Below are 27,389 nucleotides of genomic sequence, written 5' to 3'. Positions count from 1 at the left end.
TTCCGCGAAATACGTTTCGCCAAATTGTCAAATAACATTTGGCCAAATTTTTATATTGGAAAGGTATACTTCAAAATTTGTGCGAGCGAGCGAAGCGAGCGAGCAAGACGGTTCGGAGTAGAAGCGACTTGGATAGTTTAGGTTCAGAAGGCTAAGGCGGGAGCGCTCCCGCCTTAGCCTTCGATGTTAGGGTTTTTTTATAGCAGTAAGGATAACTGCCACTAGGAAAGTAGGTTGGATGCCATTCAATATGTTGCTTAATTAAGGTATGCCAATTGCCAATCAGTACATTTGACGAACACATAACATACCTTTAATAAAAATAATGAACGAAATCTTATTTTGAATAGGTAGTTACCGTTATGAAAAACAATATTATGAGTTCAAATGTTTCTTATTAATGCTATTATTAATAAGAAAATTATGATAACTGTCTGTTATGAAGGAAAAATTTATGAAAAACAACATTATGAGTTGAGATTTGAGATATGTTCTTAGTAATGACCTTATGAGTAAAAAAAATATGAACACTAGACACTCCACATTACAGTGTACCACATTATATTGTGTTAGTAAATATGAGTGAAAATCACGTAAGCAACATTATATATTTCCTCCTGAGCCAAAAGGCGCTATCTCAAAAAAAAACACGAGTTATTTATTAACACTATTGTGTAGCTTAAGACATTCTGCATCGCATTTTTTGAGCTTTTGGCTTAGAAGGGCAAATATTATAACACACTTTTGATTCCGTACAATATACTGTTCCATTCTGTGGCTGCGTCAAAAGCACGTAAGACATATTACCTACCGTTTTGACGCAGCGTCAATGTCGCTCCGACTTTACCGTTCGTCGGTGAATTATTTATTACCGTATCTATTGGATTGCCGTACGATAGTATCTAGGTGTTGTAGCTGTCTAATAATGTATGTGTTGTGTTATAGCGATCCCGCGGGACGCAAAGTTCCCGTATGCGGGCCGCTTATTAATAGTCCGGAAAGTTAACTGAGTGTATTAAGATGTAGTTTTCACCCAAGGGCTTAACCATGTCATTTTTTTATATCGAACAACATAGATCCAAATCCGGGTTAGTACTATCATACCAACTAAATCGTGATCCACTGTGAAGCTCTTTTTTAGAAAAAGTCCATAGTGACATCGCATTGCTCGACAAGGGAGTTCATTATGACATTTACTGTGAGAACGTTCCACGATGAGTCAGGAATCGAAATGGTTCGACTGATAGATGTATTAAAATATGACAGCATACAACTGGCACGTCTGTTTCTTAATGGTATGGGCCAGTATTTTGTGTAGATACAGTCACCCGCATTAATATCTGCCACAGCGGAGCGTGCAAAAATATCTGACGTCGTGCGGACCCTACTTAGAAATAGAGTCGTATCCGATTTTCATGCACGCTTTGTTTGTCAGATATTGGTGCTGGTGACTGTACACTGAAAAATTTCACGCCATTTTCTGCTTTCTGCGCTATTTTATGTTACCTGCGACTTTGTCCACGAAGAATTCGTTTATCGCTATCCCGTGGGTACAAATGCATTTTTTTCTAATTTTCCGGGAAAAAACTATTCTATGTCCTTCTCCAGGACTCAAACTATCTGTATACCGAATTCCATCTAAACTAAGACTAAATCTTTCCGCGGTTTAGACGTAAAGTGGTAACAAACAAACTTAAAAACTTTCGCATTTATAATATTAAGTGCGATTCTAACAAATTTATTCCAGAATAATTCCCCTATTATTGTCACGACAGCCACATCCTTATTCTATCGAAAAAAATCCGCAGTCATCCCCAGTTTTACAGTTCTGAATAAAACATTCACACAATGTCACTATTCCGCTAAGGGTTGACATGCCGCTTATTCTGAATCGCCTTGAATAATGCATGTTGCACGTCCTTGTCTAACTAAGGATTAAATGCAGCGGTCCTGTTCTCTCGGGGTGTTATTTGTGCTCAAATAAATGCTGTGGTTGTAACTCATTTAGATGAGGCGCGAAGTTTATGGTTTACGGTAAACGTGTGACCAACGGCGATATTTCTGTTCACTGCGCGGTTTAGACACGTATTGCACAGCGGTTTATGTACAACACAAGCAATGTATTGGTTGCCGAGCCGCCGGTCGCGCGGAGTTGGCCGGACAGTGGATACCGCGAAGTGGATAGCAATAGATTGCTTACCTTGTAATCTTCTCGCTGTGTATAGTTTTTTTCTGTATCGTTTACTATTCTGGTGTTCAATAAAGATTCATTGTATTGTATCCGGTTATATAAAAAAAATCATTTCAGCTGAAATTGCTCAAGTCATTTTGCAGCAAAAAAAAACACAAAACAAGCCAATAAAGCTAATCCAGCGCCACAAAAACTAATTAAAAACCTGTTTGCCTCCAAAAAAACAATCAGCGCTACAAATTACGCCATATTTCGGCGGAAATAATTAAATTTCGCGCAGTGTGAAAGATGCTAATGACGTCATTTGTTTCTCCCAGAGCGATTTTTTTTCGCTCCGAAAAACGAATTATTAATTAATACTCCCTGTATACGGCCTGGTTTTTTAGCTTTATGTTCGAATGTGAGCTTTTTCGTGTTTGCTTAAGGTACATTTTGGGTCGTTTGTTTAATTTCGCGATTCATTTTGTTATCAAATAAAATCATGGAGGGCTCAGGTAGCGAAATGGCTAACGAAACGGAATATTTGTGGGGAAACACGTGCGACTCGTTTTATGCGTAACTTTCGAAAGGTCGAGCTTATTAATAATCATCATCATCATAAAATTCGGAATGAAATAGTTAAACTTACAATTATAAGCCAGGAATGGTCCGACGAGTTTCGATCTTTCCCGAAGATTTTTTTCATTTTTACGGGTCAAATATTGCAAGTTGAATTTGACCCACTTCCAGTGGTCGAATTGACTTGAAATTTGGCATATTTATGTAAATCTGGTGAAAATACAATAATCAGGCAGTAACATTCTGGTGGTCCGGCCAGGATTATCTCTGCAGGACGGAACTCCTCAACGGTAAATGGCATCGACTTGAAATTTGGTAATTACGGAAATGTAGTATGACAATGCAAGTCTAACGCCTCAACATAATGCTGAGTCAGCGATAGTTTCACCTTTGCGGAGACACACTAAATCGTGTATGTATTTTAATTTTTGAGGCTTTTTTGTTTTTGTTGTTTATTCTCATTTAAATTTTGTTGTATTTGTGTGTCTTTGTGAATGTGAATAAAGGTCTTCTTTCTTTCTATCAAGTACAGTCGGCAAAAAACCTTGTATTAAAAATGGTATTTTTAGCAAAAAACTTATTTTTTGGCTTTTAATTGCGAGTTGAACCGTTTAATCTAATTGCAAGTACTCGCCACGCTTGGCTTAGGTTGGCGAGCGGGTTGGAAAAGCGTTTTTCCCCAATCAGAATCGACACAGAATCATAGGCAGGTTTAGGTTATGTGAAGATTGCATCGTCTCGAAGGGCCAAAACATACACAAAAGTCACAAAGGACACTGTGTCTGTGTCGACTCTAATTGAAAAAAAAAACGCTACGGTGAAAATAAGCTTCAGTAGAAAAGCATATTGGAAAGTCTTGCTATGGATAACGATTTTGGGGAAATGATGTAACCAGTCGAAATTGGAAGCACCGAAATGTTGTTGTAAAAATATGTAACATAAAAGTCCGATTGGTCTAACATACCGATATAACTATTATATGTATACCTACTTTTTCTTGGCGTAAAACTTTGCCGAAAATTTACTGATAAAAATAGTGTTAAGTATATGGATGGGGTTCGGAAACTGCGATATACCCTCTGAATAGGAATTACGCAGCTGCGTCCACGTTTACGACGCGTAAATGGCGTAATGTATTTCCGTGATGTGCAATACTATTATCATTATTGTGAGAAGACCGGGCCTGGAGAGAGATATAATGAGTCAGTCAAGCAGTTTGGACCTATTCTCACAACTGTGCTCACAACTAAGGCACTTGGAAACTAGTCTCGGCTTATCTATCGGCTATTTTCTTGCTCAAGAAACAAACAAAACATATAAGTTTTAATAGAATAAAGAGAATCACCGACATAGCCAAGCGAATTAACTCGTTGAAGTGGCAAGCCGTAGGACGTCCACTGTTGGACATATGCCTTCCCCACAGACCTCTATAGGTAATTGGTTTGGATAGGTATTTAACTAAATGTAAACAAACTTCGCTGTCAGATTTGGTACCATCAGGCAAATAAGTGGTCTATCAATTTTTACAAGTTCCTATCAAATGAATATGTCGCTAAAGTCGAACTTTCTAGTTGACAGATACGTCTATTGGCATTATTGCTTTATGACATGCAAACGATTATCAACTTTAGGGTGGTAGACCACATATTTGGCTGATGGTACATTTAAAGACTTTAAGCATTTTACTTATCCATGTACAATGTTTTTCATCACATTTATGAGTAAAATAGTATATTTGTAAAGCAGAAACATTATTTTTATCAAAATTGCCGATACCTTAGGCTGCGTTCTTGGGCAGCGCCAGAGGGTCTGCGGTTGCAGCGCTGCGCAGTGTAGCAGCGTGCGCAGCAGTATTAATTAGTACGCGCAATGACTCATTTACCGACATTGGGTTTCATGACAAGAACAAAAGGTCGAGGGTTTTATTTGGGGGGTTGCAACCAAGGTAGCCTGCATGTTACGACACTGTTTACGAGCAAGTGTGATAAAAATAACTTAACATTATTATTCAGTACTGTTTGTCGCCTTTAATTTGACTAGTCTTTATCTTCGACGTTCCGCTTAGCACACCAGTGAGTGTAACATACATAACATACAAACAACCGTACATACGAGAGCTTCAGTCTCGTGAAAAATGTGTGTTCCTGCAGCAAGATTTGCAAGGAAGATTAATCGTTTGCTAGTGACATTGGCTAGGGACGTGGGACGTGTTGTACCAGTTTTCCGGTACACAGAATGTGTACCAGTTATTCGGTACACATTGTGTGTACCATTTTTGAGGGACCTATTTCATGTGATTATCAAATCTATTAAGCACAAGACCGCCTGGTGTACGTTTAGGGTAAAGTGGTTTTTATTATTATTTCATAACGAGTGGTATGAAGGTCCGTTTGAACCACGTCATTTAGTATATTACTTGATTATGATATTACCTAAGCTCTCGTGAGACATATTTGGAAGTCACAAAAAATAAACGGCTCAGTTCACGATTGTAATTATTGTAAATCAAGAACGGTCCGACTGGTTTCGATATTTTTGTAAGATCTTTTTCAAAGGTGGGTGTGTTAACGAAGATGGCGCTCCCTGCACTAAACACACGCACTGAAAGTCGTCAACCCGTTCCTGACTTGTAATCGTGTGTTGAACCGTTTAATTTTTTTAATTAAGTCGGTTTGGAGAATTATATAATGGAGGAAATTACGGGCACAAGAGGCATTTCATGATAATCTTGTTGGTTAGCAACTCTTCTACATTCATTTTTGTGTAGCGATGATAATTATTGACCATCAGATGATCCACTTGCTTGTTTGCCTTCCTTGTCCTACATAAATTTAAGATATAATCTTTTTTATTTAATATAGATATCATAAGCTACACTCGATTTAAGACGCGAGTTATCGTCCATTTTGCTTTCATTAAGTGAGTCACATGAGTGAGTCTCATGGTAGTTTCATGTTAATATTCATACAGATTCGTAGGTAAAGTTAGTTAGGTTAGGTTAGGCAGGCTTTATTGCAAATACACAAGCTCTAAGCGCTATCTGTACCAAAAATGTTGGTACCAATTTTGACATCCCTATTAAAGAGAAGTCTTAAAAATATTTGGCAGTCTGTTTTTACTTTCATGATATTTTTGAACAAGTCCTTTAAGTAAGCATGGTAGGCGTACAGAAACGTCAATTAATATTTAATTGTACCTGTATTAATGACGATGGCTTTTATTTGTAATGAAAGAAAAGTATATTAACGATATAATTTGATGACTGGAAACCAGAAATATTTTAAGTTGTTTAAAAATAAATAAATACCTACTGTTAGTACACAGAGTTGGCTAATAAATGACGTCATAACTAGATTACCACACGAAATCTATCACAAAGAATCGTATTTTGACAGCTTATCAAAAGTACCAGGGTGGAACCTTTGTGCTACTAATGTCATATTGACATCTCATACATTTGCCAAAGAAATCATAGCGAAATTGAATATGAAAAGGTTCCACCCTCGTACGTGATTCAGCTACCTCGACTGCGCGTTAGTTGATTGGTGATGTGATGATTCCCATTCAAAGTTTTCCAAAGATTTATATTCGGCAGATTATAGTTTTTTTTATTTTGCCAAATAAAGCCTTGTCTCGTTTATAAATATCCTTTATATTCCACAAACCAGCAAAATGTGCTAAAATTGATTCCCATTTTTTATGAAGAAAGTAAGTAATAAATATACATTAGGCTCAATACAAACAAACACAATGCAAGCAATTCCGCCAGCAATACAAGTAATTACTGGCAGCAATATTTTTCCCAAACAAAAGATGTTTTTATGCGGCCATCCTAATAAAGACGAGTAAATAAGGCCGAGACTGGGGATTGTGATTAAATACAGCTGATTAGTGTAATAGGCTAAAAAAACATATATTAGTAGAATGTATGACAAGTAAAATGATATTTTAAAGGCGAATGCGCTATTTTGAATCTAGAGCAAAGCGAGCGACTCTAGAGTGAAATCCCAAGCAAACTAAATGGACTTTTACTACTCGAAAATCTCACTTTTCGCTTTTTTTAAATAGTTCACAACTAATAAGTTTCAGTTAAAATTTATATTTTTAGTAGTACAAGCTTTTATGATGAGTGTTATTTTTGTTGACTTTACTTTGACCTACATTCGACGGTTGAAAGAAGAAATTGACTAAGATACATTTTTTTTAAGATAGTGAGTTGTATAAATATTCGGAATCTTGAGCTATGTCTCAAAATTTTCACGAAAATGTCGCTTAGTCAATTTCTCCTTTCAACCGGCGATATGTATATTAAGTTTCAAGTCAATCCGACCAATGGAAGTGGGTCAAAATGAACTTGCAAGATTCGACCAAATAAACAGGGCAAGGCAATCAAAAGCTTGTAATAAAAACTTAACTAAACTTAACTTTCGTCATTTGATCTCAAGTGACGTCATTTGAAAACATTCCTCTGGACTATTACCAATTTCCGCCTCATCCCTGAATATCCAATTCAAATTTCCTTGCAGCTTGAATTAACCAATCGGCAACTTCCTACAGAATTGGTTCAACTGCTGCTTCATCTAATTGGCAGTTTGAACACTATTTAGATAAACGATTGCCACCTTTAAAACTTGTACATTCCGCCATAAATTAAGTCTTACCAGTCTCAGTTACAAACAACTAATATCCATTTTATAATGTTTTAAACTTTGATATTTTTTTTGCCTTTGCATCCAGAGACGTGGTTTCAGTGCAAGGGAGAGTGTAACATCTGTCTGTAGTGTGGTGTATATAACTGAGGCTCCCCATGAGGCTGACATAGTCACATTTGGTGTGCTAAAGCCTCGTTAAAATATCAGAGGAAAAAAAAACTGCCTTCCTTTCGTTAGGTACCCAATCATAAGCCGAAGACATCCTTTTCTTACCGCATGTACAACAATAGCTTCACTCTCGCACGTCAACGTTAATTACCGCGAAAGGTAATGGCTTCTGGCAAATAGTTTGGTGCGATTACACGCCTGCCGTTGAATGAGCTGTAGCGTCGGAGGCATCCTGACGCGTCGGGGATTCTAGGTTATCGTAGGGATTCATCATCTTATACTTAATTGCGGTAATTAGGATAGTAGGGTTGGAAACGGTCGCAAGATGGTCATAAGCTCTAGCTATTGTTCACTGTGTTATTTTTGATTTCAACAGGTCAAATCAAGTTAATTTCAATTACCGCAATTACATACGTTAATATTGAATTACGGAGATGAGCATACAATTAATTTCAACAAATGATTTAGTCAATGGATTATATTGTCTGGAATAAAAAAACAAAATCAGGAAAAATGAGGGAAAAGAAATAGGGATGATTTTTTAAATTATGTTTTCAATTCATCATTTATCTATGGTGTATTTCATTTTCTTGTCATTTTCCATGATCATTGTTATCAATAGTTTACCTATAGTATATACAATTTAAAACTAATGACCCAGTTAATACTCAAAATATGTTTTTTCTAGGCTTACTAACGGTTAAAACCGTGTTGCCCGTTTGCGCGGGTCAACCATGAAAATTTTACACGCCATAATTTATTCAGCGGCAGAACCGTAAATAAGTAAAACGTGCACCTCTTACAACCCTCTTCTGCCCTGGTACACATACAACAATAACACAAATCCCGCTAGAATATTCCAAGTGGCTGCGTTCACAGAAACTCTGTAATAAAGAGACTAAGTTATGCCTCCGTAGTCATGGGACCCTGGTAATCCGTAATCCTTATTATAATAAAAACATGACAGAAATGCTTTGCTACAAAGTTGCGTGGCTCTTTTTGTTTTGTTGCGGGTTTGTCATACATTTTTTGTGCACGATTTGTCTTTGGTTTTCCTATAGAAAAACAAACATCAAAGTTTTTAGCAGGATCATATTTAAACGCTGCTTTATATCATTGAGGCGGAGCGAAGGGCTGCTGCATAGGAAACTGCTAGGCTACTACGGTTTTTTTAACCCTACTAATTAAGTTAAGCTATGATTAGACGTCTTCGGATGCAGCACTTTACTGTTAGTGCATATAACCCTTGTCATACTTATCTATCATCAATTCATCACAGACATCACAGAGTTCTTACGGCGCCACACCCATTGACAATGGACTGCATGTTTCTTACATCAAAACGGCGCACAAAATTTGTTCACAGCGCGGATTTGTGAACCTTTCACTATATAGTTTGTTGACGTCCGTGACAGGGGTTGTGTCAAAGTAATATTGATGATTGATGCGCCGCGCGTTTTGTTCCAAACACTAGCCAGTCTAGTGCCGTAAGGTACATAGACGTCAATCGCCATACCAGTGCAGTGCTAGTCGTATAACCCATAAACATAATATTACTAGCGTTTATGACATATAACAATTAAGACAACCCTAACAACACTTCAATGAATTTTGCTCGCATTTTACGAACCTTCATCATCATCATCATCCCAGCCTATATACGTCCCACTGCTGGGCACAGGCCTCCTCTCAGAACAAGAGGGCTTGGGCATAGTTGGGCCAGTGCGGAGAACTTCGCACGAACCATTGAATCGCTTCGCAGGTTTGTGAAGGTTTCCTCACGATGTTTTCCTTCACCGCAAAGCTCGTGGTAAATTTCAAATGTAATTCCGCACATGAATTTCGAAAAACTCAGAGGTGCGAGCCGGGGTTCGAACCCACGACCCTCTGCTTGAGAGGCGATAGGTCAAACCACTAGGCCACCACGGCTTTTACGAACCTTGCTAATAAATAAATATGACAAATTGACAATAGCTTGGCGTAAACATTTTTGGTAGTCACTTGGAGTAAAAAAAGACATTAAAGCGGCAAACAAAGAAAGAATGCGCGCGTTGAAAATTTAGGCAATCCGGTGGGAATCGAGTTGCGAGACAACGCCACTGGTACATGACCGCATTATCAAATGAATCCAGCCTAAAAGACTCCGGGTCAGTTATACTCAAACACAATAATCGTTGCAGTCCACTTTTTCTCGTTCATGAGGCGGGAAGAGTCCCGCTGTTAGAGAACAGAATCCTCTTCAGGGCCGGGGCAAAAGGGCCTCATTAACGAGGCTTATTTAAGATTAATATGGCGGGCATTCGTTACAATTAGGATGACAGTTGACACACATTTGAGCGTGTCGAAATAAACCGAGGATATAGACTGTTTTTAAACAAGCTTTCATTTAACTTGCAACGTTGGAATGTTTGTAAGTTACTCGAGGTTTACATAAAAAATCGGAAACTATTGAATCTTGGGAAATAAGATTTGAGATTTAACATGAGCTTCACGGTGAAGGAAAACCTAGCGAGGAAACCTGCATAAACCTACGAAGCAATTCAATGGTTTGTGTGAAGTTCCCAATCCGCACTGGGCCCGCGTGAGGACTACTGCTCAAGCCCTCTCATTCTCAGAGGAGGCCTGTGCTCAGCAGTGGGACGTGTATAAGCTGGGATGATGATGAAATCTTGGGAACTTTAATAGTACAGGGTAAGAAAAACTACGTCTGAACATGAAACTACCGTGAGACTCACTCATATTAAATGACAGTACCTGGGCGACCAAGCTTTGCTCAGGCTATAACTTGATAACAAGCTAAATCGATTTTTCATCTCCGAGAACCCCTACATACAAGATTTCAACGAAATCGTTGGAGCCATTTCCGAGATCCCCGAAATATATATACAAGAACTAGCTTATGCCCGCTCCGCCCGCGTTTTTCCACAATAAAAAGTAGCCTATGTCACTCTCTGGCACATAAACTATCTCGTCGCCTCATGTCGACGTCGACGTTTCGACGTGAAAGACGGACAAACATACAAACACAAAAACTTTCGCATTTATAAAATTAGTATGGATTGCTCGTTTAAAGGTATGAGATTAGTAACGGATAACTCCCGTCACACGGAATCGAGTTTAGCCCGACATGTTTCGGCCTAATTCGTAGCCCTTCTTCCTAGGAGCAACGTGAGTCGGCAATACGCGCACTGTTGTAGGTAGTCAGAGCAGAGAGACCAGAGCAGAGCGGTGGCGCGCAGTGCGCGTGTTGTCGCAGCCGCCGAGTCGCGTTCGCGTTGCTCCTAGGAAGAAGAACTACGAACTAGCCCCAAACATGTCGAGCTAAACTCGATTTAAGACTTGAGTTATCCGTTACAATATCATTTAATAACAACTATGTCTGTTTACGACTTGTGATTCGCCCTGTATTATAATTAATGTATTTGGTTTGTTTAATCTTTTCCACGGTCATCAGATCAACAAATTTCATCCCTGACGCGTAAAACAATGGAGTTTAAAACGTACACTTGATGCGTAACTCTGAAAAGAACTCATTATTTCGAGGACCTGAGGGCGCGCTGTATGAAACACGGCTTTGTGATACTCGTACACGCCCCGGTACGGGGGTTGTAATAAGTGAAAATGAAAGAAAGAAAGAAAGAAAGGTTTATTTTGGCTCCATAAGTACCACCTAAAACTAAGACTAAAACTAGCACTAAAACTATGTAAAATGACGAATGGATTTAAAAAACGTTCGCTAAAAATGTCGTATTTAGAACAAAGTCTTTGTATTGTATTTTGTACTAGCCTTCGCAGGCACAAACCACTAAGGCCATTAGCTGCAATCGAATTGAAATTTCAGGATTTCGCTAAATTCCTGTGGGAATTCACAAACATTACATGGCGTGCACGTTAATGATAACGTGGCATAGAAACCCACATCAAATTTCTGTCTCTAATCCTAGCAGCTGCAATTTAACGCGCTAAAGTTACATTATAAATAAATAATATAGCCATTACTTTTTCTTAAATTTTCTTATTTTTTTTCCGTAAGATCCTTATACAAGGTATTAGAAATAAAAAAAGATGCATGAAATCAGGAAAGTCGTTCTCAAGTTATGGCGATACATAAAGACAGACAAGCGTTAAGAACGAAAGAGGTTTGAACGCTACGGCGTAGGGGGTCTACGAATGCTACGCCGTAGAGGCTCATATTAGCGACTCTCAATCGTATAATGCACACCGTCGAAATTATTCCACGTAGAATTCGTTTATATATATCGCTATCCCGCGGGAACTATGCAATTTTTTGGAATAAAAACTATCCTATGTCCTTCCCCGGGACTCAAACTATCTCCATACCGAATTTTGTCTAAATTGGTTCAGCGGTTGAAGCGTGAAAAGGTAACACACAGACCGAGTTACTTTCGCAATAATGGTTGGGATCTATGTTAAACTAGCATTTTCCTGCGGTTTTGATTGCATGAACCACTACACTTGTCATTCAATTCTTATTTAATTACAAATTTTCAACTAAAAGATACGAGAAAGCTCTTAAAATGTTATTACATGGAAAAAATAGTCAAATTTTAATTAAAAATTCAGTCAAATCTGTCTGTCGGTTAAATTCCCAAAAAATACAATTTCATTTATACGACTTAGCAGATTTTTGGGGCATATTGGGATGAATAGTAACCTGTTTTAATTAAGAAATCCAGCTATCTAGAAACTAAATCTGTTCATCCGAATCTGTTTCCCCGTATTAGCGTGAAATAGGAACAATACACGCGCGCACACACACACACACACACACACACACTCACAAAATTCAAATATTATGATATACTCGTACTTGTATATGTAAAAACTTTTTTTTTACACCTAAACCTGTTATCTCCAATGTACGAATTACTTCAACTAAAATAATAAATTACGCATTAACTGGATAGCTTTTTAAGGAACTCTAAAAACTTTTCTAATTTTGCATAAGCGCTCCCGCAAGTAAGAAGTTACGTCAAAAAAAAACAACAAACAAGTGTGTTGCCAGTTTGAGGGGAGATAGGGTTTTATGTGCGTTTACATCGTTATATGGTGGAGATTTTTTTAAAGGAACGAAATTGTTTATTTTGCTACAAACATGGTAAGGTATACGTACGAGTTCTAGTCACTGACCCAGTAGTTGGCATGTTTAATCTCATGTTATTAGCAATGACAGCAGGGTGTCGTATATTGGGTATTAGCGTGCCGAGCACTGGGACGTTTTTTTGATAACCTAAATTTAATAAGTACGTTATTTATCAATCAAGATTAAATAGGTACTGATTATTAAAATTGTAACTACATTGGGACTTCCCCAACTACTTAGTTGAAAGGAAAACTGGCACAATTTGACGTCTAAAATTGAATGTTATTTATATTATAAGGACGAAAGTTTGTATGGATGTGCAGTATGTACGGATGTTTGTTACTTTTCACACAAAAACTACAGAATCGGTTTAAAATTTTTACTTAACTCACGGAACGATACACAAATATACTAAACTTAAAAGCTTGTATTAAAATGTTTTTTTTACCAAAAACTTGTTGTTTCAGATAGCCTGACCTGGTGCTAGCATGGCGCTCTGCTTGTGACGGCTCGCGGCGACGGTAGTGTGCGCACGCGCCGCCCGGCTCAGCGCTGGCGAAGAAGACCGTCAGAATGGCGGACCCTGACGCATTCGATGACGAGGTAAGGAACACCGATAGTGTTTTTCCAACCTACTACGAAGAGTAAATCGAATCGTATCTTGCTGTATCGCTGAGCTATACTTTTAAGAATTGAATTGAATTTTGAGGTAAGGAACGAATTCGCCTTAAAGAATATTTTGGTATCAGGCCCTATACTACGAAGAGTAAAATTCGAACTTCGTATCTTGCTGTCCCGCTGACGCTTATATTATTTAATAAGAGAGTGAGAGGGACGGTACGATTTTCGAATTTTGTAGTATCCCCCCTGTTCAGTTCGTCATCCTGGTCAGAATGACGACAGCATTACCGTGATGGTCCAGACTGATGAAAATTAAATGTTTTCAATAATATTCGTCAATTCGATGCGAATTATAGATAACCTAACCAATAAAAAGTTGGAAAACCCCCGACTTTCACTTCAAGGTTCAATATCTCAAAAACGGCTGAACCGATTTTGATACAACATATCTAAAAACCATCGCTAGAAAACCTGCATTCAATAAAAAAAACCGCATTCAAATCGGTCCACCTGTTTAAGAGCTACGGTGCCACAGACAGACACACACACACAGACACACATAGCGGTCAAACTTATAACACCCCTCTTTTTGCGTCGGGGGTTAAAAACTAGAATGATAGAACTGAAACCAATGTACTGACGCCAGAATTAGGTTGTAACCGAAGCTAAGTCTTAGTGGCATATAATTAAAATCTGTGAGATAATGTAAGAGTAGTGTGAAAGTGCAAGCATAGTTGCTGGCCTTTTGCTAGCTTGAATCGATGGCCAAATTTCCATACTTTCTTTTTCTTAAAGATCTGATTTTTATGTAGGTATATTTTAAAAAGTAACGTCTACATCTACGGGAAGTGTCAGACACTTCCCGTAGTTGCTAACCTTCGGAAGGTTTTGTACATTCCATAAAGGAGATATACTGTGCAAAGATAAATTACAACCAACTCCCTTCGTGCTTTCTGGATATTTGTTTTCGAGTACAACAAATGGAGCCAATCCGCGACTGATTGGGTTTGTGTATCATTTAACGTTTTGACCGCCCGACTTTTGTTCCGAGTTATTGTGCGATCGCTCGGCTCAGTTTGGTTGGTTGAACTTGGGTTACCCCAGTTAGTTTGATTGATTATACTGCAATACAAAAACTACAAAAAATCTCAAAACCGTTTGACTGCGCACGCCTGTAAAGCTTTTAAATCGGATCCTTTAATTAATTTAGCCTTTGATGTGGTACTACAGTCAAACAAACTGAATCATGTTCCAGGGTGGAACCTTTGTTCTATTAATTTCATATCGACATCGCATACTTTTGTAAAGGAAATCATAGTGAAATTGATTATTACTTATAAGGTTTCACCCTGTTATGGCCAAGGATTTTTTTTTTATTCGACTGGATGGCAAACGAGCAAGTGGGTCTCCTGATGGTAAGAGATCACCACCGCCCATAGACACCTGCAACACCAGGGGATTGCAGATGCGTTGCCAACCTAGAGGCCTAAGATGGGATACCTCAAGTGCCAATAATTTCACCGGCTGTCTTACTCTCCACGCCGAAACACAACAGTGCAAGCACTGCTGCTTCACGGCAGGATTAGCGAGCAAGATGGTGGTAGCAATCCGGGCGGACCTTGCACAAGGAAAACTATCGTAGTCCTACAGGCTAACAATACAATTATACAACCCTTTGGTGGTTAAGCTATGTTTCCACCAGAGATGTGCTAGTATGTGTTGCGATATATGTATTTTTCAAGCCAATAGAAACACTTAATTTACCTATCCTCGATACGCTACGCTCAGCTGTTTCCACAGAGCTGTGCTATGCGAAGAGAGGGAAATGAAGCATTGCTATTGGTTTATGAAAACACATTCCTCGCAATAACTCCTCGCATGTCTCTGGTGGTAACGCAGCCTTAGGTAATGCATTGTCAGTCAGTCACATAACTCTTTATGGGTATAAAGATAGCTCGAGAATGCCATTTATTTTGGAAACCACCCTCATTTTCCACATTTTACACTTTAATAAAGTTCGCCATGTCCGTTTTATGATCCCCAGACCCTAAATTTAGGAATGTCCGGTATGACGGGTGTCGCCTATCTCAACTATAAAGGATCGACCACACCGCTGTTTAAAATACGTTATGGCGTTATTAAACGCAGTGACGTGACTCATGCGTCACGTTTTAAACGCGATACCGTTCGTACCACGCGTACCGTAACTGTGGAAAATACGCGTTAAAAACTTGATGAGTTAACTCAGTGCATCAATGGTGCTGCAGCGTGTTTTATGCAGCGGTGTGGTTGAACCTTAATCCAGCGTTTGAGTGGGATGGGCGCTTTACGGACTTGCAATATCGCAGGAACGTCTTCAGCGTTCCAATAAGTTAATTCCTCAGGCGTAGGTATTTGAATTGGTTTAATGAAGTTTCAAATTTAATTAAAAGCTTAGATTCTATGATAATAGGGATTTTGATACTATCATTTATCAGATGATATACTTTTTATTTTATGACGAGTCAATATTGTCAATAATAATAATGAAGAGTTATACACATCAATACTCTCCTCTCTCTCCCTACCTCTCGTTCTGAGAGGAGGCCTGTGCCCAGCAGTGGGACGTATATCGGCTGGGATGGATACACAAAACTATTCTCCTATGGATTTTGTATAGCAGTAATAGCTATTTATGACGCATTTTATGGCAATCAATTGACTAACTATTTATTTGTTGACACTTGAAATTTGGCATATTTAGGTAAATCTGGTGACAATACAATAATCTGGTAGTGACTGCCTGGTGGTCCAGCCAGGATCGTCTCTGCAGGACGGAACTCCTGAACGGCTAATGGTATCGACTTGAAATTTGATACGCAAATGTAGTGATGAAAATACAAGTAGAACCAATCAACAAAAAGTACAGTTAAAAAAAACTTGTATTAAAAAATACTTTTTTACTATATACCTAACCTACACTTATTTACATAATACATATTACTTATGCATTTCAACTAGAAGCTATTTGTTTTATAGAGTAATAATCCATTGCCCCAATCGAACGAGAATCGACACCCAGCTGCTTGCTGTCGTATCGACTCCAAATAACATTTATCAAATCGCGCATGCAATCTCGAAGAAGGGGTTCTACTAAAGTCTCACCCCCAGTTCAATCACGTGCCAGCAATATCACGTCGGAACGACGGCGACTGAATAACGCTTTTTGATATTCATACATACAAATAATTCAGAGCTATGTGTGTCCAGTTCAAGGGATTGCGGATATTGAGTCTTGTTATTGGAAATGAAAACTCTAGAAGTACCGTCAACCGGAAACCCAGTGGGAATTAGGTTGTTACAGCTCCAAGCCACTGGTAGGCAACCAACTTAGTATACTAGAAAAAGCTGAGAAAAATAAAACAATAACTAGTGGCAACAATGACGACACGACATGTCGTGCGAAAAACTGTCATGGACACACAGCGACTCAGTTAATAGTAGCGCTTTGTGCCAGTGGAACACAGTGCTCGTAGTGAGCGGTAGCGGGGCGTTTTTCTAAGAGTGGGGCTGCATTGACGGCGGGAAGGTTTTGAACTGATTGCGATTGTATTATATCTCACATTATGGTAACTGCAAATGAGGCCGAAGATTAAACTTAGTGGCAATAGGAAAAGTTTCTAAATATACGTCTTTTCAATAGAAATAATACATACACTGCCGTTAGTTAGGTTGGGAATGCTCTAAAGAAGGTATTATAAGCTATGATTGTGTAAAGATCTGTGGCCGTCTCAGTGGCGTAGCCAGGTAACCAAAGGCACTGGGGAAAAAATAAAGTAGGGCCCCTACTAAACTATTTAAAATCGTTTGTTTCGTATTCGTCGTGTTCCGAATTCGACGTACTCCAGATTTGTAATTTATAGTCTGTAAGTCAGACTCCGAGGGGCCTCCTGAGCTTGGGGGCCCCGGGGCACTACTCCGTCTAGCCACTGGGCCGTATTGTCTAACGTTCTAGCGTTCACAATTGCATTCACCATCTCTTTCTACACTCATCTTATACCGTTTGACAGAAAGAAGTGATGAAATCAAACGATCGCGATTCCAAGTGCGTAAAACAATTAGGTCTCTCGTGATGATGACCAGGGCCCGATTAACCATTAGGCAGAATGGACAACAGCCTAGGGGCCCCATTGGGCTAGAGAGCGCCCCCCCGCGCGTGCTAAAGAAATTGAAAATGTTTCATAAAATAAAAATTATATTGTAAAATATGCATCCTTTCGACGCATGCTGTCAGTTCATTTGATTGAACTTGAAAAGAGCTGAGGATCTTTATTGTGGTAGTTACTTGGTGATTCTTCAATAATGGGTACAACTTCTTCAAGACATTCGAGTTTAGTTATAATAAAGAAAAATATACAGCAAAGAATGATGGGCATATAACCAATACAAATCTCATGTAATAATACGGGGACACACACACACACACACACACATAACGTTTATTACTACACTAGCTGTGCCCCGCATGCGTAGCAATGCTATTTCCCATATATCCGACTCACGCTTGACCGTTTTCTCCCAGCCTTCACAGTCTAGTCGTCATAATAACAATTACAGCAAATAGTGGGATCAATAAGCCTACATACGTTCTAATTCTATTGGTGATTGGGCTGGGTACCATACATTTTTGCCCATCATTCTTTGTACGGAAGATGTTTGCTTGACCGCGATCTAATGACTTCTGAATTTGCGACCTACAGTTGCGACACTCGAGGTCAACTGTGTCAACACCGTGTCTTGCAGTGGTTCGTCGTGTTTCGAACTGTCTTCAAATGGCTGAAAAGGGGCCCCGAGAATTTGCATTGCCTAGGGGGCCATGGTTAGTCCGGCCCTGATGATGATCCTCGCCACCATTCGCGCTCCACCTTTTCTCCTATCCGGAGCGAAAAAGAAAGAAGTGGCGCAAATGTAGTACTTGTTTGTTCCCGCTCTTCGGCAATAAAATGTGATTTGTGTTCGTGATATATTTTTTACTTAGCTTCACATACTAGCGACTACCCGCAACTTTGTATGCGTAACGAAGGAACTTATTATTAGCTTGACTTGTATTGTTCGGTCAAGGACTTTAATTCATGAGCCACCATGGAACCGTTTCAAAGTAAACGTCATAGTGACATCTATGGACCTTTCCTTTGAAAAAGTGTCCACCAGAGATGTGCCAAGATGCGTTACGATTACCTAATGCACTGTTATGCTATGTTTGTCATGAACCAATAGAAACGCTTAATTTACCTACCTATTCTCGCTCAGCACAGCTCTTGTGGAAATATCTCAACGGAGCAAGGTTTTTATATATACAAAACAAGGGGACGATGTATGTATGATGTATGTATGATGAGATGTAAGGAAATCCATGCATAATTTTTGGTGGAAACAGTCACGTTTTTTATGGAATAGGGGCAAACGAGCAAACGGATCGCCTGCACGTAAGCGATCGTCGCTCATGGACACCTGCAACACCAGAAGAGTCACAAGTGCATTGCTGGCCTTTTAGGTAGGAGTACGCCTCTTTTCTTGAAGGCTTGAAGGTCATATGATATGACCTTGGAGCCACATATCGGTCCGAGAATACTGCAGACGACAGTTCATTCCAGAGTTTTGTTGTGTGAGGCAGAAAATTTCTGGAAAAATGCACAGTAGAGGACTACCAACCATCTAAATGGTGAGGATGGAAGTGTTAAAACAACGTTCCACATCCTCGTACTGCTCAGTCACCTCGTTAATATATCTCTGATGGAAACGTATTCATTCTAAATATTTAAACACTGTGTTTGGGGTATTTCTCATTCAAAAATACTTGGAAAATATTCAAGTGTAAAACCCCAAAGGCTGCCTGATATTTGCATACGTCAACACCGCGTCCGTGATTTGGCGCCAAATCGACCTTTGCCGATTCGATTTGAGAATGTCAACAGTTGCCCCGCTTATTGTTTTAGTGTAAATTGGGGATTTATTTGTGTGCCATGGGGGACAACATATGCAGTACAAGGGTTGAGGATGGGGATGAGTTTGTCTCTACGGTTGTGTATCCATAGTACAAGCTTTCCTTAGTTTGGGACTAGGTCAATTGGTGTCAAGTGTCCCATGTTTTTCTTTTTATTTAACTTTGTCTTTTGTGATATTTGACGCCCCACTAATATTATAAATGCGAATGTACCTAGCCCTGTCTGTCTGCAATGTTTGGTGTGTAATTTTGTGGTTTATCTCTAAGCTATGTATTCTAGGTATCTACGAACGGAACCCTAAAAGCTTTTATTTACTCATATCGAAAATACAAACTGAGACATGGATGCACAGAAAAACCAGAAAAAGAGACCAGCACTGTATGGTTTCACGGGATACCCGTAAAAGTAACAAATTCGGAGTTGAAATACAAAATACAAAAAGACTCCAAAAAACCAATCATAATTTTAATTAATCGCCAAAAGCAAAGTATTGATAAATGGACTTTGTTAATCTGTCAGCATTCGGAAAATCCAGCGGCTTACCAAATTATTCTCTTTATAAAGTTTTAAATATTCCCTAAATCCTTTCTGGGACCTAAATGGGGAGGAAAACATCAAATTGCTGAAGTTTTACCTCAAACGCCCGACATTGTGATAATCGTTGTTTTAAGGTTCGACTACATTGCGGGTTCTGTAGAAAAAGAGCGAAGCACGGACGTGTAGATTCACCTAATCACATTAGTGGAAATGGAAATCCATGTCACATTGTCGCACACAATGTCCCCTTCGCTTCAATAGAAGTGTACCTACTTCTTTGAGTTACTTTGAAAAAAATATAAATAAATATTGTTTTAATGGTTTTTTGTAGTCGGTTAAATTTTTTATTATATTTTTTTTCAAGCTTTGTAGTGTAAATAATCTAAGATACAATAGTTTAGTATCAACTGGTCGGCACCTTTAACGGAAGATTGCTTTTTCCGATGCAAAGACGTTCATTATTGAGGAGTCCTGGTAGAAGTATGAGTATTTATAAGAAACTTTAAAAGAAAGTTATTTATAAGAAAAATTGTATTCCATGCACATTCCTTGTTATGAGTACGAGAATGTCACTAACTTTCTATTACGCCATCACAAATTAAATGTGTCCCAAGTTCCCCAGTTGGCACTGCCCGTGCGGCGCGTAATGATCGAACTCCAACCAGAGCACTAATAGAATTCCGCAGTACACGGAACTGCAGGGCTACTACGAAACTCGAAACTCGAAGTTCGTGTCGTGCGGTCCCTCTGACACTTATACCATTTAATACGAGAGCGAGAGGGACCGCACGACACAAACTTCGAGTTTCGAGTTTCGTAGTAGCCCTGCTGTCCGCAATATCGACTCCAGATATGCTAATGCCCAGGGATCTCTGATTTGCATGCCGCGCTTTCTCGGAGGCCGCAATATGTCTAGGGCCGAGGTTTAGGATGGTGGCACTAAATACTAATTACTAGAGTAGGTAGTAATCATACAGAGTACCTATAGGGAGTAACTATGGCAGCCATTCTCAAAATGAGGTCCGAGGAGACCGCAAAAAGACTGGAAATAGTTAAAATATGTAACTTAAGGCATAACGAGACCGTAAGGTGGCAAAGTACAATCTCCCATTCAATTAGTTGTTTTTGCCTATTTTAGGGCTCCGACAATATTTAGTTTTGAAATAGGGTTCCGTCACCCACTGCAATGCCGCGTAACCAACATTCCAATGAACAAAAAATCTATCAAATACTTCCGTCTTCTCAACTACCACGTATCGAAACGTCTACCGGAAAAACTCTTTAAATAATAAATCTATGGCAAGTACTCTACCGATTGACGTCTACAAAGACCCGAGCTTTGCGAGTTCTTTCAAAAGGCACGAAGGCTTTGACGCGGGCCGTTAACCCCACCCCTTAGCGTGAAAGCCTTTTCACAAATTAATTGATATTCCAAGGCTGATAAGTGAAATAACGGCCATTACGTACTCGAGTAATCATTTGTTGAGTTCAGCCTGTTTTAGTAAGGAGACATTGATTTATGGAACTCCTTAGGTGCGCTGCTAGCCTAGTAATGGATAAGCGTAATTAGTTTCTGTTGTATGCCGTCTAGTATTGTTTTGTGTGAAATAATTACTAGCAAATAATAGTAGTCTCTCACTAAGTGGAGGAATCTGTACTCGTACACAAAGCGCGAGCGAAGTGTCTCCTTTTTAGCTGGGGCAAAATGCTTGCTGTCCGACTGTCTGTTTTCTTCTATAGGCAGCATTTCTCACCCGATTCTCGTGTAATTTTGTGAGCAGATTCGATTACTATGAATGACCGGCACTGGTGTTGGCACTGATGTGAAGATCGTTACGACAAACTGTAGCGTGTGTGTGGAGTAATAATAACTGATCGATCGATGCAGTCTGATCGGAGGATTTTTTGTAGTATATGCGGGCCCTAACATTTGTAAGTAATGCGAGTAATATCACGACACAACTGAAATGTCACACAGCCGCACACCAACATGCGACGACAAATGAACATTGGGCATTGCCAACGCACGTGTCAACAAATCGTCGGTTCGTGCTGTTGTCAAGCTCACTCGTTCCGACTCCAGCTCAATGAACACTCGGAGTATCATCTCACATAGGGTTATCTCACAGTACAAAAAAGGAGCAGTACACCGTCTTCATACAAACGGCCGGAACGCGAGTTATACCTACGCGCCACGAGTTCTCAGCATACCTCGGCAACCATCAGTGGCGAGTGCACCTCGGTTACGTACGGACTCACGCGCATTTATTACGTACCTTAATATGTCTCAACGATAAAACAGTTTTGTTCGGTGTATGGATGTTTAAATTCATCTAATATAATAAAAACGTATCTATTGAAGTTATTTATCAGAATAAGATTTTTTTATACTCTTAAATTCAACAACAAAGCTTTTCGCACATCCCAGAAGAGGCGTAAATACTTCTTCGGAGCTAATTTGTAGGTAACAAATATACGTAGTGATGAAGCTAAATAAAACCGTTTAAAACATAATACGTTTTGTGGTTTATTAAAATAACGTAGGTAAAATGATTTTTTGTCAACGTAACTTAGTCCAATTCTTCCATAATTTCCTAAACCCCCTAATCCTTTCCCCACTTTAAATTTCATGTGACATAACTGAAGAGTGACAGTTAGTAGAGTAGGCAGCCCTATTGCGCGTTTGTGTACCGAGCCGGCGTAGTAATTATATCAAAAACGCTGCAGAGACGGTATACTGCTCCTTTTTATACTGTGGTTATCTCATCACTCATTTCATTTCATGTCATAACATAGCATTAGGTTATGCAAATTTTTGAAAAGATTTTGAAAACAAAAGACACAACTCTAAGCAAGTATATAAACGTGATTTATTGTTGTACCACAAATAAATAAACAGCAAATTTCGTAGGTGCTCGTGAAGAAATAAAAAGTTCTATAGCGAAGCTATCGCATAAATCCAGGCACAATCTCAAGTTGCTGTTAAGCATTTGCATTTTGCAGGTGGTAGGACCTTGTGCAAGGTCCGCCCGGATTGCTACCACCATCTTGCTCGCTAATCCTGCCGTGATGCAGCAGTGCTTGCACTGTTGTGTTTCGGCGTGGAGAGTAAGACAGCCGGTGAAATTACTGGCACTTGAGGTATCCCATCTTAGACCTCTAGGTCGACAACGCATCTGCAATACCCCTGCAGATGTCAACTTGCTCGCAGTCGAATGCCCCTGGTAATTAACAACGCTTCGCTCCTCTTGTTTCTACTGTCGAAATTTACAAAGAAACCTGTCATCATCTAGGCCTAAGTATATACGTCCCACTGGAACGCTGTGCATTTAGCGCATACGACTCCTCTCAGAATGAGAAATCGCGGTAGTAAATATATTGGAGCGTTCATAAGAACAATTTTTGAACTACTGCAATACTGTAACAGTATCCTCGTGCTGTTATTGTTTCCTTGTAATTCAAATACGAAATGACGTTTGGACGAACCATAAGTCCATAAAGCTATACCAAGCTTACTTTATAACTCAGTTCTTTCTGTTGGCCACATTTGTAGCTGATTTACGTATAACACGATTCAGCCATTTCTTCTTCTGGACCTTGTCAATTTGTTTCCGAGGATACATCTCTGTAGGAAACTCATCTGTAAAGTCTGTTTCAAATTCTTTCTCAGGCAGTACAATATCTGCATAAAGTTTACCCACCGTGAACCTGGAGCTCACGATACTAGCCGTGGATACTCTGGATGCTCTTTTAGTCATAACCATGGAGGAAGCAGATGTGCTTCGAGAACCATGGCTTTCCTTTATTAATTTTAGCATTGAATCAAAAGAGCTACGCTGGGCACCGAGGATTCCCAGTGTTATGTTAGCACTTTGAAGCTTCTCTTCAGGTAAAACCAGCATGTATTCGAAATATTTGAGCCGAGGCTGTAAATTGTTTTGCTTCAGAACTGCAAGTCCGAGCAGGCGGGCGTCGATAAGACGACCCTCACTGTGACAGAACACTTCGTTCATTAGAGGTGACAGGGACCTGAGCATCCCCATATCGTCCAGGCACTCTCCCAGTATTAACGATCGATCCTCATGACTCAAGGAAGCCCGGTGGTTGTACTTGTGTTTGGCAAAATTATACTTATCAGATTTGAACAGACGGTTGATTTCTACCTCGATCTCCACAAGAGACACTCTACCAAGCACTATCCACACAACCTGGACACAAAATCGTAGCATCTTCTCAAACCTAACGGCATCCTTAGCTGACAATGAAGACATTTTATTAGCTCCCATATGATGGTATGACTGAAAATCTTCGCCACCCATACTCATTGAGCTGTATTCCTTAGCCACGATGAGTCTAGCGTCCTGAAGGTTCTCGCGGAATTCTTCTACTATTCTTTTACTGTTTGCAGTCTTGATTTTCGCATCTAACGCACGATGATTCAATTCATCTGAGATTTGGAGAAAGTATTGGCAGTAAAATATCAGAGCCCTCAGAAATCGATCCATAGCAGGTTTGTGGAACAGGAGTATGATGTCCTTTGTAAACAAAGCTGAAGGTGCTGTGAATAGAGCGACATCTTTGACATCTTGAAGCTTTACCACGTCGTTGTCTTTAGTTTTCCTCTGGAAGCGTTTTTGGAATCTAAACTGTTCTATCAAGTCAGGATCGTCGTTGAATTGTAAAACTCCTGCTATCATAGCTGGAGGTATAGTTACATTGGAGATGCTTTGAGACAAGTTGTTGCTCTTGAATTCTAACATGCAGTTTGTGTCACTCCACACCCAGTACCCGTTATCATAAGGGCTCGCTCGAATATCATCGTCATCACCATCAGCATCACCCATAATTTAAAGAGCAACAAAATTTATGCCGAATATTCCCTAAAACACTTAACTGTAATATCGTATATTACATGTATAAGGTAAAATAAAAAAGTGTAAACAAAAGTAAAAACATTAATGTAATAAATACATACAAAAATTAAGCATGACGTGACAACTGATTGTTTAAATCAGGTTGACTGAGGGCGTCAATTTTGTAACTTCTGTCGAAAAGAAGGTTAAATGGCATAAAGTCCGAACTTATAGTTTTGAATATAAAACTTGACATCTAAACAATTGTATAAGAATATTCTCCAGTTTACTATTCACAAGGAAGCTCATAATTTATTCGATTGAGTGGGTGTCGGCATTACCAACTATGTCCGATTACCCAAGTTTAAACAACTTCTGAATATTAATTATTTTCGTCTAAACTTGTGTAACTTTCCTTTTAGCCAACTTGTAACTTGCGGCGCACTAAATCTAAGTATTTATGTTTTTTTAATTACCTTCTAAAATTCTGGACTAATAATGAAAACAAAGACGATTATTTTTAGGAGCTATTTTATTGAACTTTCTCTATTTTTGTTCTTGGTGGTTCGAATCTTGTAAGTCCATTTAACCCAGTTTCAGTGGTCGGATTGACTTGAAATTTGGTGTACGTATATTATGTAAATTGGATGACACAGTCAACATGGAATTCATTCAGCAAAAAAGCTTCAGTTAAAAATGTAATTTTTAACAGAAACTTATTAGATAAAATGCATGCGAGTCTCCTAAAATTCCAAGCATTCTTATCTATGGTAATGACTAACCAAAGAGTATTAGTACCAATATAGAAAAAGAGTGGCAACTCTATGGTCAAATTTGCATGTACATATGGTAAGAAGCGCTATCTGGTAGCTAGCTGAAGAACTAAATCTGACATAACACACACATGTACATGCCCGCACACAACAAGCTTAACGTCTGTAAAGCCCAGTTTAGACCTGTAAGAAAATTGCGCAAGTTGCATTACATCGCGAGGCCGGTAAGCAAACGAGTTTATGGTGGTCACTTCACTTGGTCACCCAAGCGGAGCAATGTAATACAACTTTAAGAAAACAGTAAAAAACCAGATAAACTTAAAAATCATCCGCGAAAGCCAGACAGCCAACATACAGCGGAACATTTGTCAATTTAGTGCTATCATTTTGTCGCCAGAGGCGCTGGCGTGTACGTGAAAAGGTGACGTTTTAAGTGTGCCCCCACTGTGACTAACCTTCAGACGGGTCAGGCGTCTTTTTGCCACCGACGTGCTATAAAAAAATCAGCCAAGTGCGAGTCGGATTCGCGCTTCGAGGGTTACGTACAAATTTTAGAGTCCCTAAGGAAAATGTATCCTGCGTAGGGTTATTTTAGATTGGTTTTTGACTTAAACAGACGGACGGACAACATGATCCTATAAGGGTTACGTTTTTGCCGACTCAGGTACGGAGCCCTAAAACCGGATAATCGAGTTTGAAGAGGGAATGGAATTTTTCTGTTATACACAATAGGAAATTCATTTAATATGTCATACGATACAGTTTGCATTTTTTTTCGTAATTTACCCCTAGATGGGTTTTAATCCTGGGGGCACGTTACACGTCGTCTTCGGGTCACCGATTTACAATATGTCGGATCTAAATCGGTTCAGAAGTTTCAGAGCAAATTCGCTGTGGCACAGACACGCGAGTGATACTTTAAGAGTTCCGTTTTCCCTTTTGAGGTAAAGAATTCTAAAATCAGCTCGGCCATCTTGAAGTTGGTTTCATTTATGTTTCAAATGTCAACAGTAGTTTCTTCCTTCCATAAAGCTCCATTTTCGATGTAGTAATCTTTTATAAACTACCAGGACGTCAGATCTCATAAAGATATTCCATCACGAAAATTGTTTCTCCCTCTACTGGAATACACGCACACATCGGCATGACCTCGTAGCCCGGCTTGATAAATATGGCACTAAGTTATTCCGCATATCGCAAAAGTTGAACAACAAAGTTCATAATAAGGTAACATAAATAACACGTGAAATAATGGCGGTGTCTTGTTACGTTATTACTTCAGAGACAATTCTCGTTGAGCCTTTGTTCTTTTGGCTGTGGCTCTTAAAACAAAAGGCAATCTTGTCGGCCATGTTGGTCCGAGAGCTGGCCCCAGTTTCTCGAAGCTTACAAGTCTAATAATATTGGTGCTTTGTCTCCTAAATTGAATAAGGAAATGAAACAAAATATTAATTTATTAGAATAATTAAATTAGGCATAAGCAGGAGCTCAGCGAGTGTTAATAGCGATCACTCATGTCAAACGACGGTAAATTTGCTTCGAGCTTTTTATCGTGCGCAGCAATTTTGTCCTTGTTCCGCTGCTGTCTCTCTCCTCCCGCATCTCCCACACCTCCCGCACACCGCGCCTGTCAGGAGTTCCCTAGATTCTACCCCCACCCACTTAAGATCGAATATCTGTCACTTTGTAAGACAATTCAAAAGATTTTTTCACAAAATGGCTCCCAAATTAACGCTCGTGACCGTACTGTAAGTTATATTACAAAACAGTCGCGGGCCGCAAAGAGATAGGTATCGGGCCGCGCGTTGCCAACCCCTGCCCTTGAATCATCTTGTAAGTAGGTTCTTAAATGTTCGTAGCAATGTTTGGCTCTATGTTTGGCTGATTTCGTTGTTCAGTTCAACAAATTTAAAAACGGCGAATGCTCGATGTTCTGTAATTCTATTAC

General features: G+C 39.3%; 2 protein-coding genes across 2 annotated transcripts in view; one reads left to right on the top strand and one right to left on the bottom strand.

The window, feature by feature from the left end:
• The window catches only part of Dpp10 (Dipeptidyl peptidase 10), a 179,102-nt gene that overhangs the window by 12,569 nt on the left and 139,144 nt on the right, over positions 1 to 27,389 (top strand). The window contains exon 2 of the mRNA XM_074106623.1: positions 13,141 to 13,276. Coding sequence (XP_073962724.1) covers positions 13,247 to 13,276 — 30 coding nt within the window. The 5' untranslated portion in view covers positions 13,141 to 13,246. The remainder of the gene's footprint in view (positions 1 to 13,140; positions 13,277 to 27,389) is intronic.
• Positions 23,036 to 24,810, bottom strand: LOC141441773 (protein phosphatase 1 regulatory subunit 36-like). Its single transcript, XM_074106624.1, has one exon. It carries the CDS (start codon positions 24,657 to 24,659, stop codon positions 23,340 to 23,342), a length of 1,320 nt encoding a protein of 439 aa, XP_073962725.1. The 5' UTR covers positions 24,660 to 24,810; the 3' UTR covers positions 23,036 to 23,339.

Source organism: Choristoneura fumiferana, chromosome 24, assembly GCF_025370935.1.
Source record: "Choristoneura fumiferana chromosome 24, NRCan_CFum_1, whole genome shotgun sequence".
NCBI classification, from domain to species: Eukaryota; Metazoa; Arthropoda; class Insecta; order Lepidoptera; family Tortricidae; genus Choristoneura; species Choristoneura fumiferana.
This window is presented reverse-complemented; position numbering and strand designations above follow the sequence as displayed.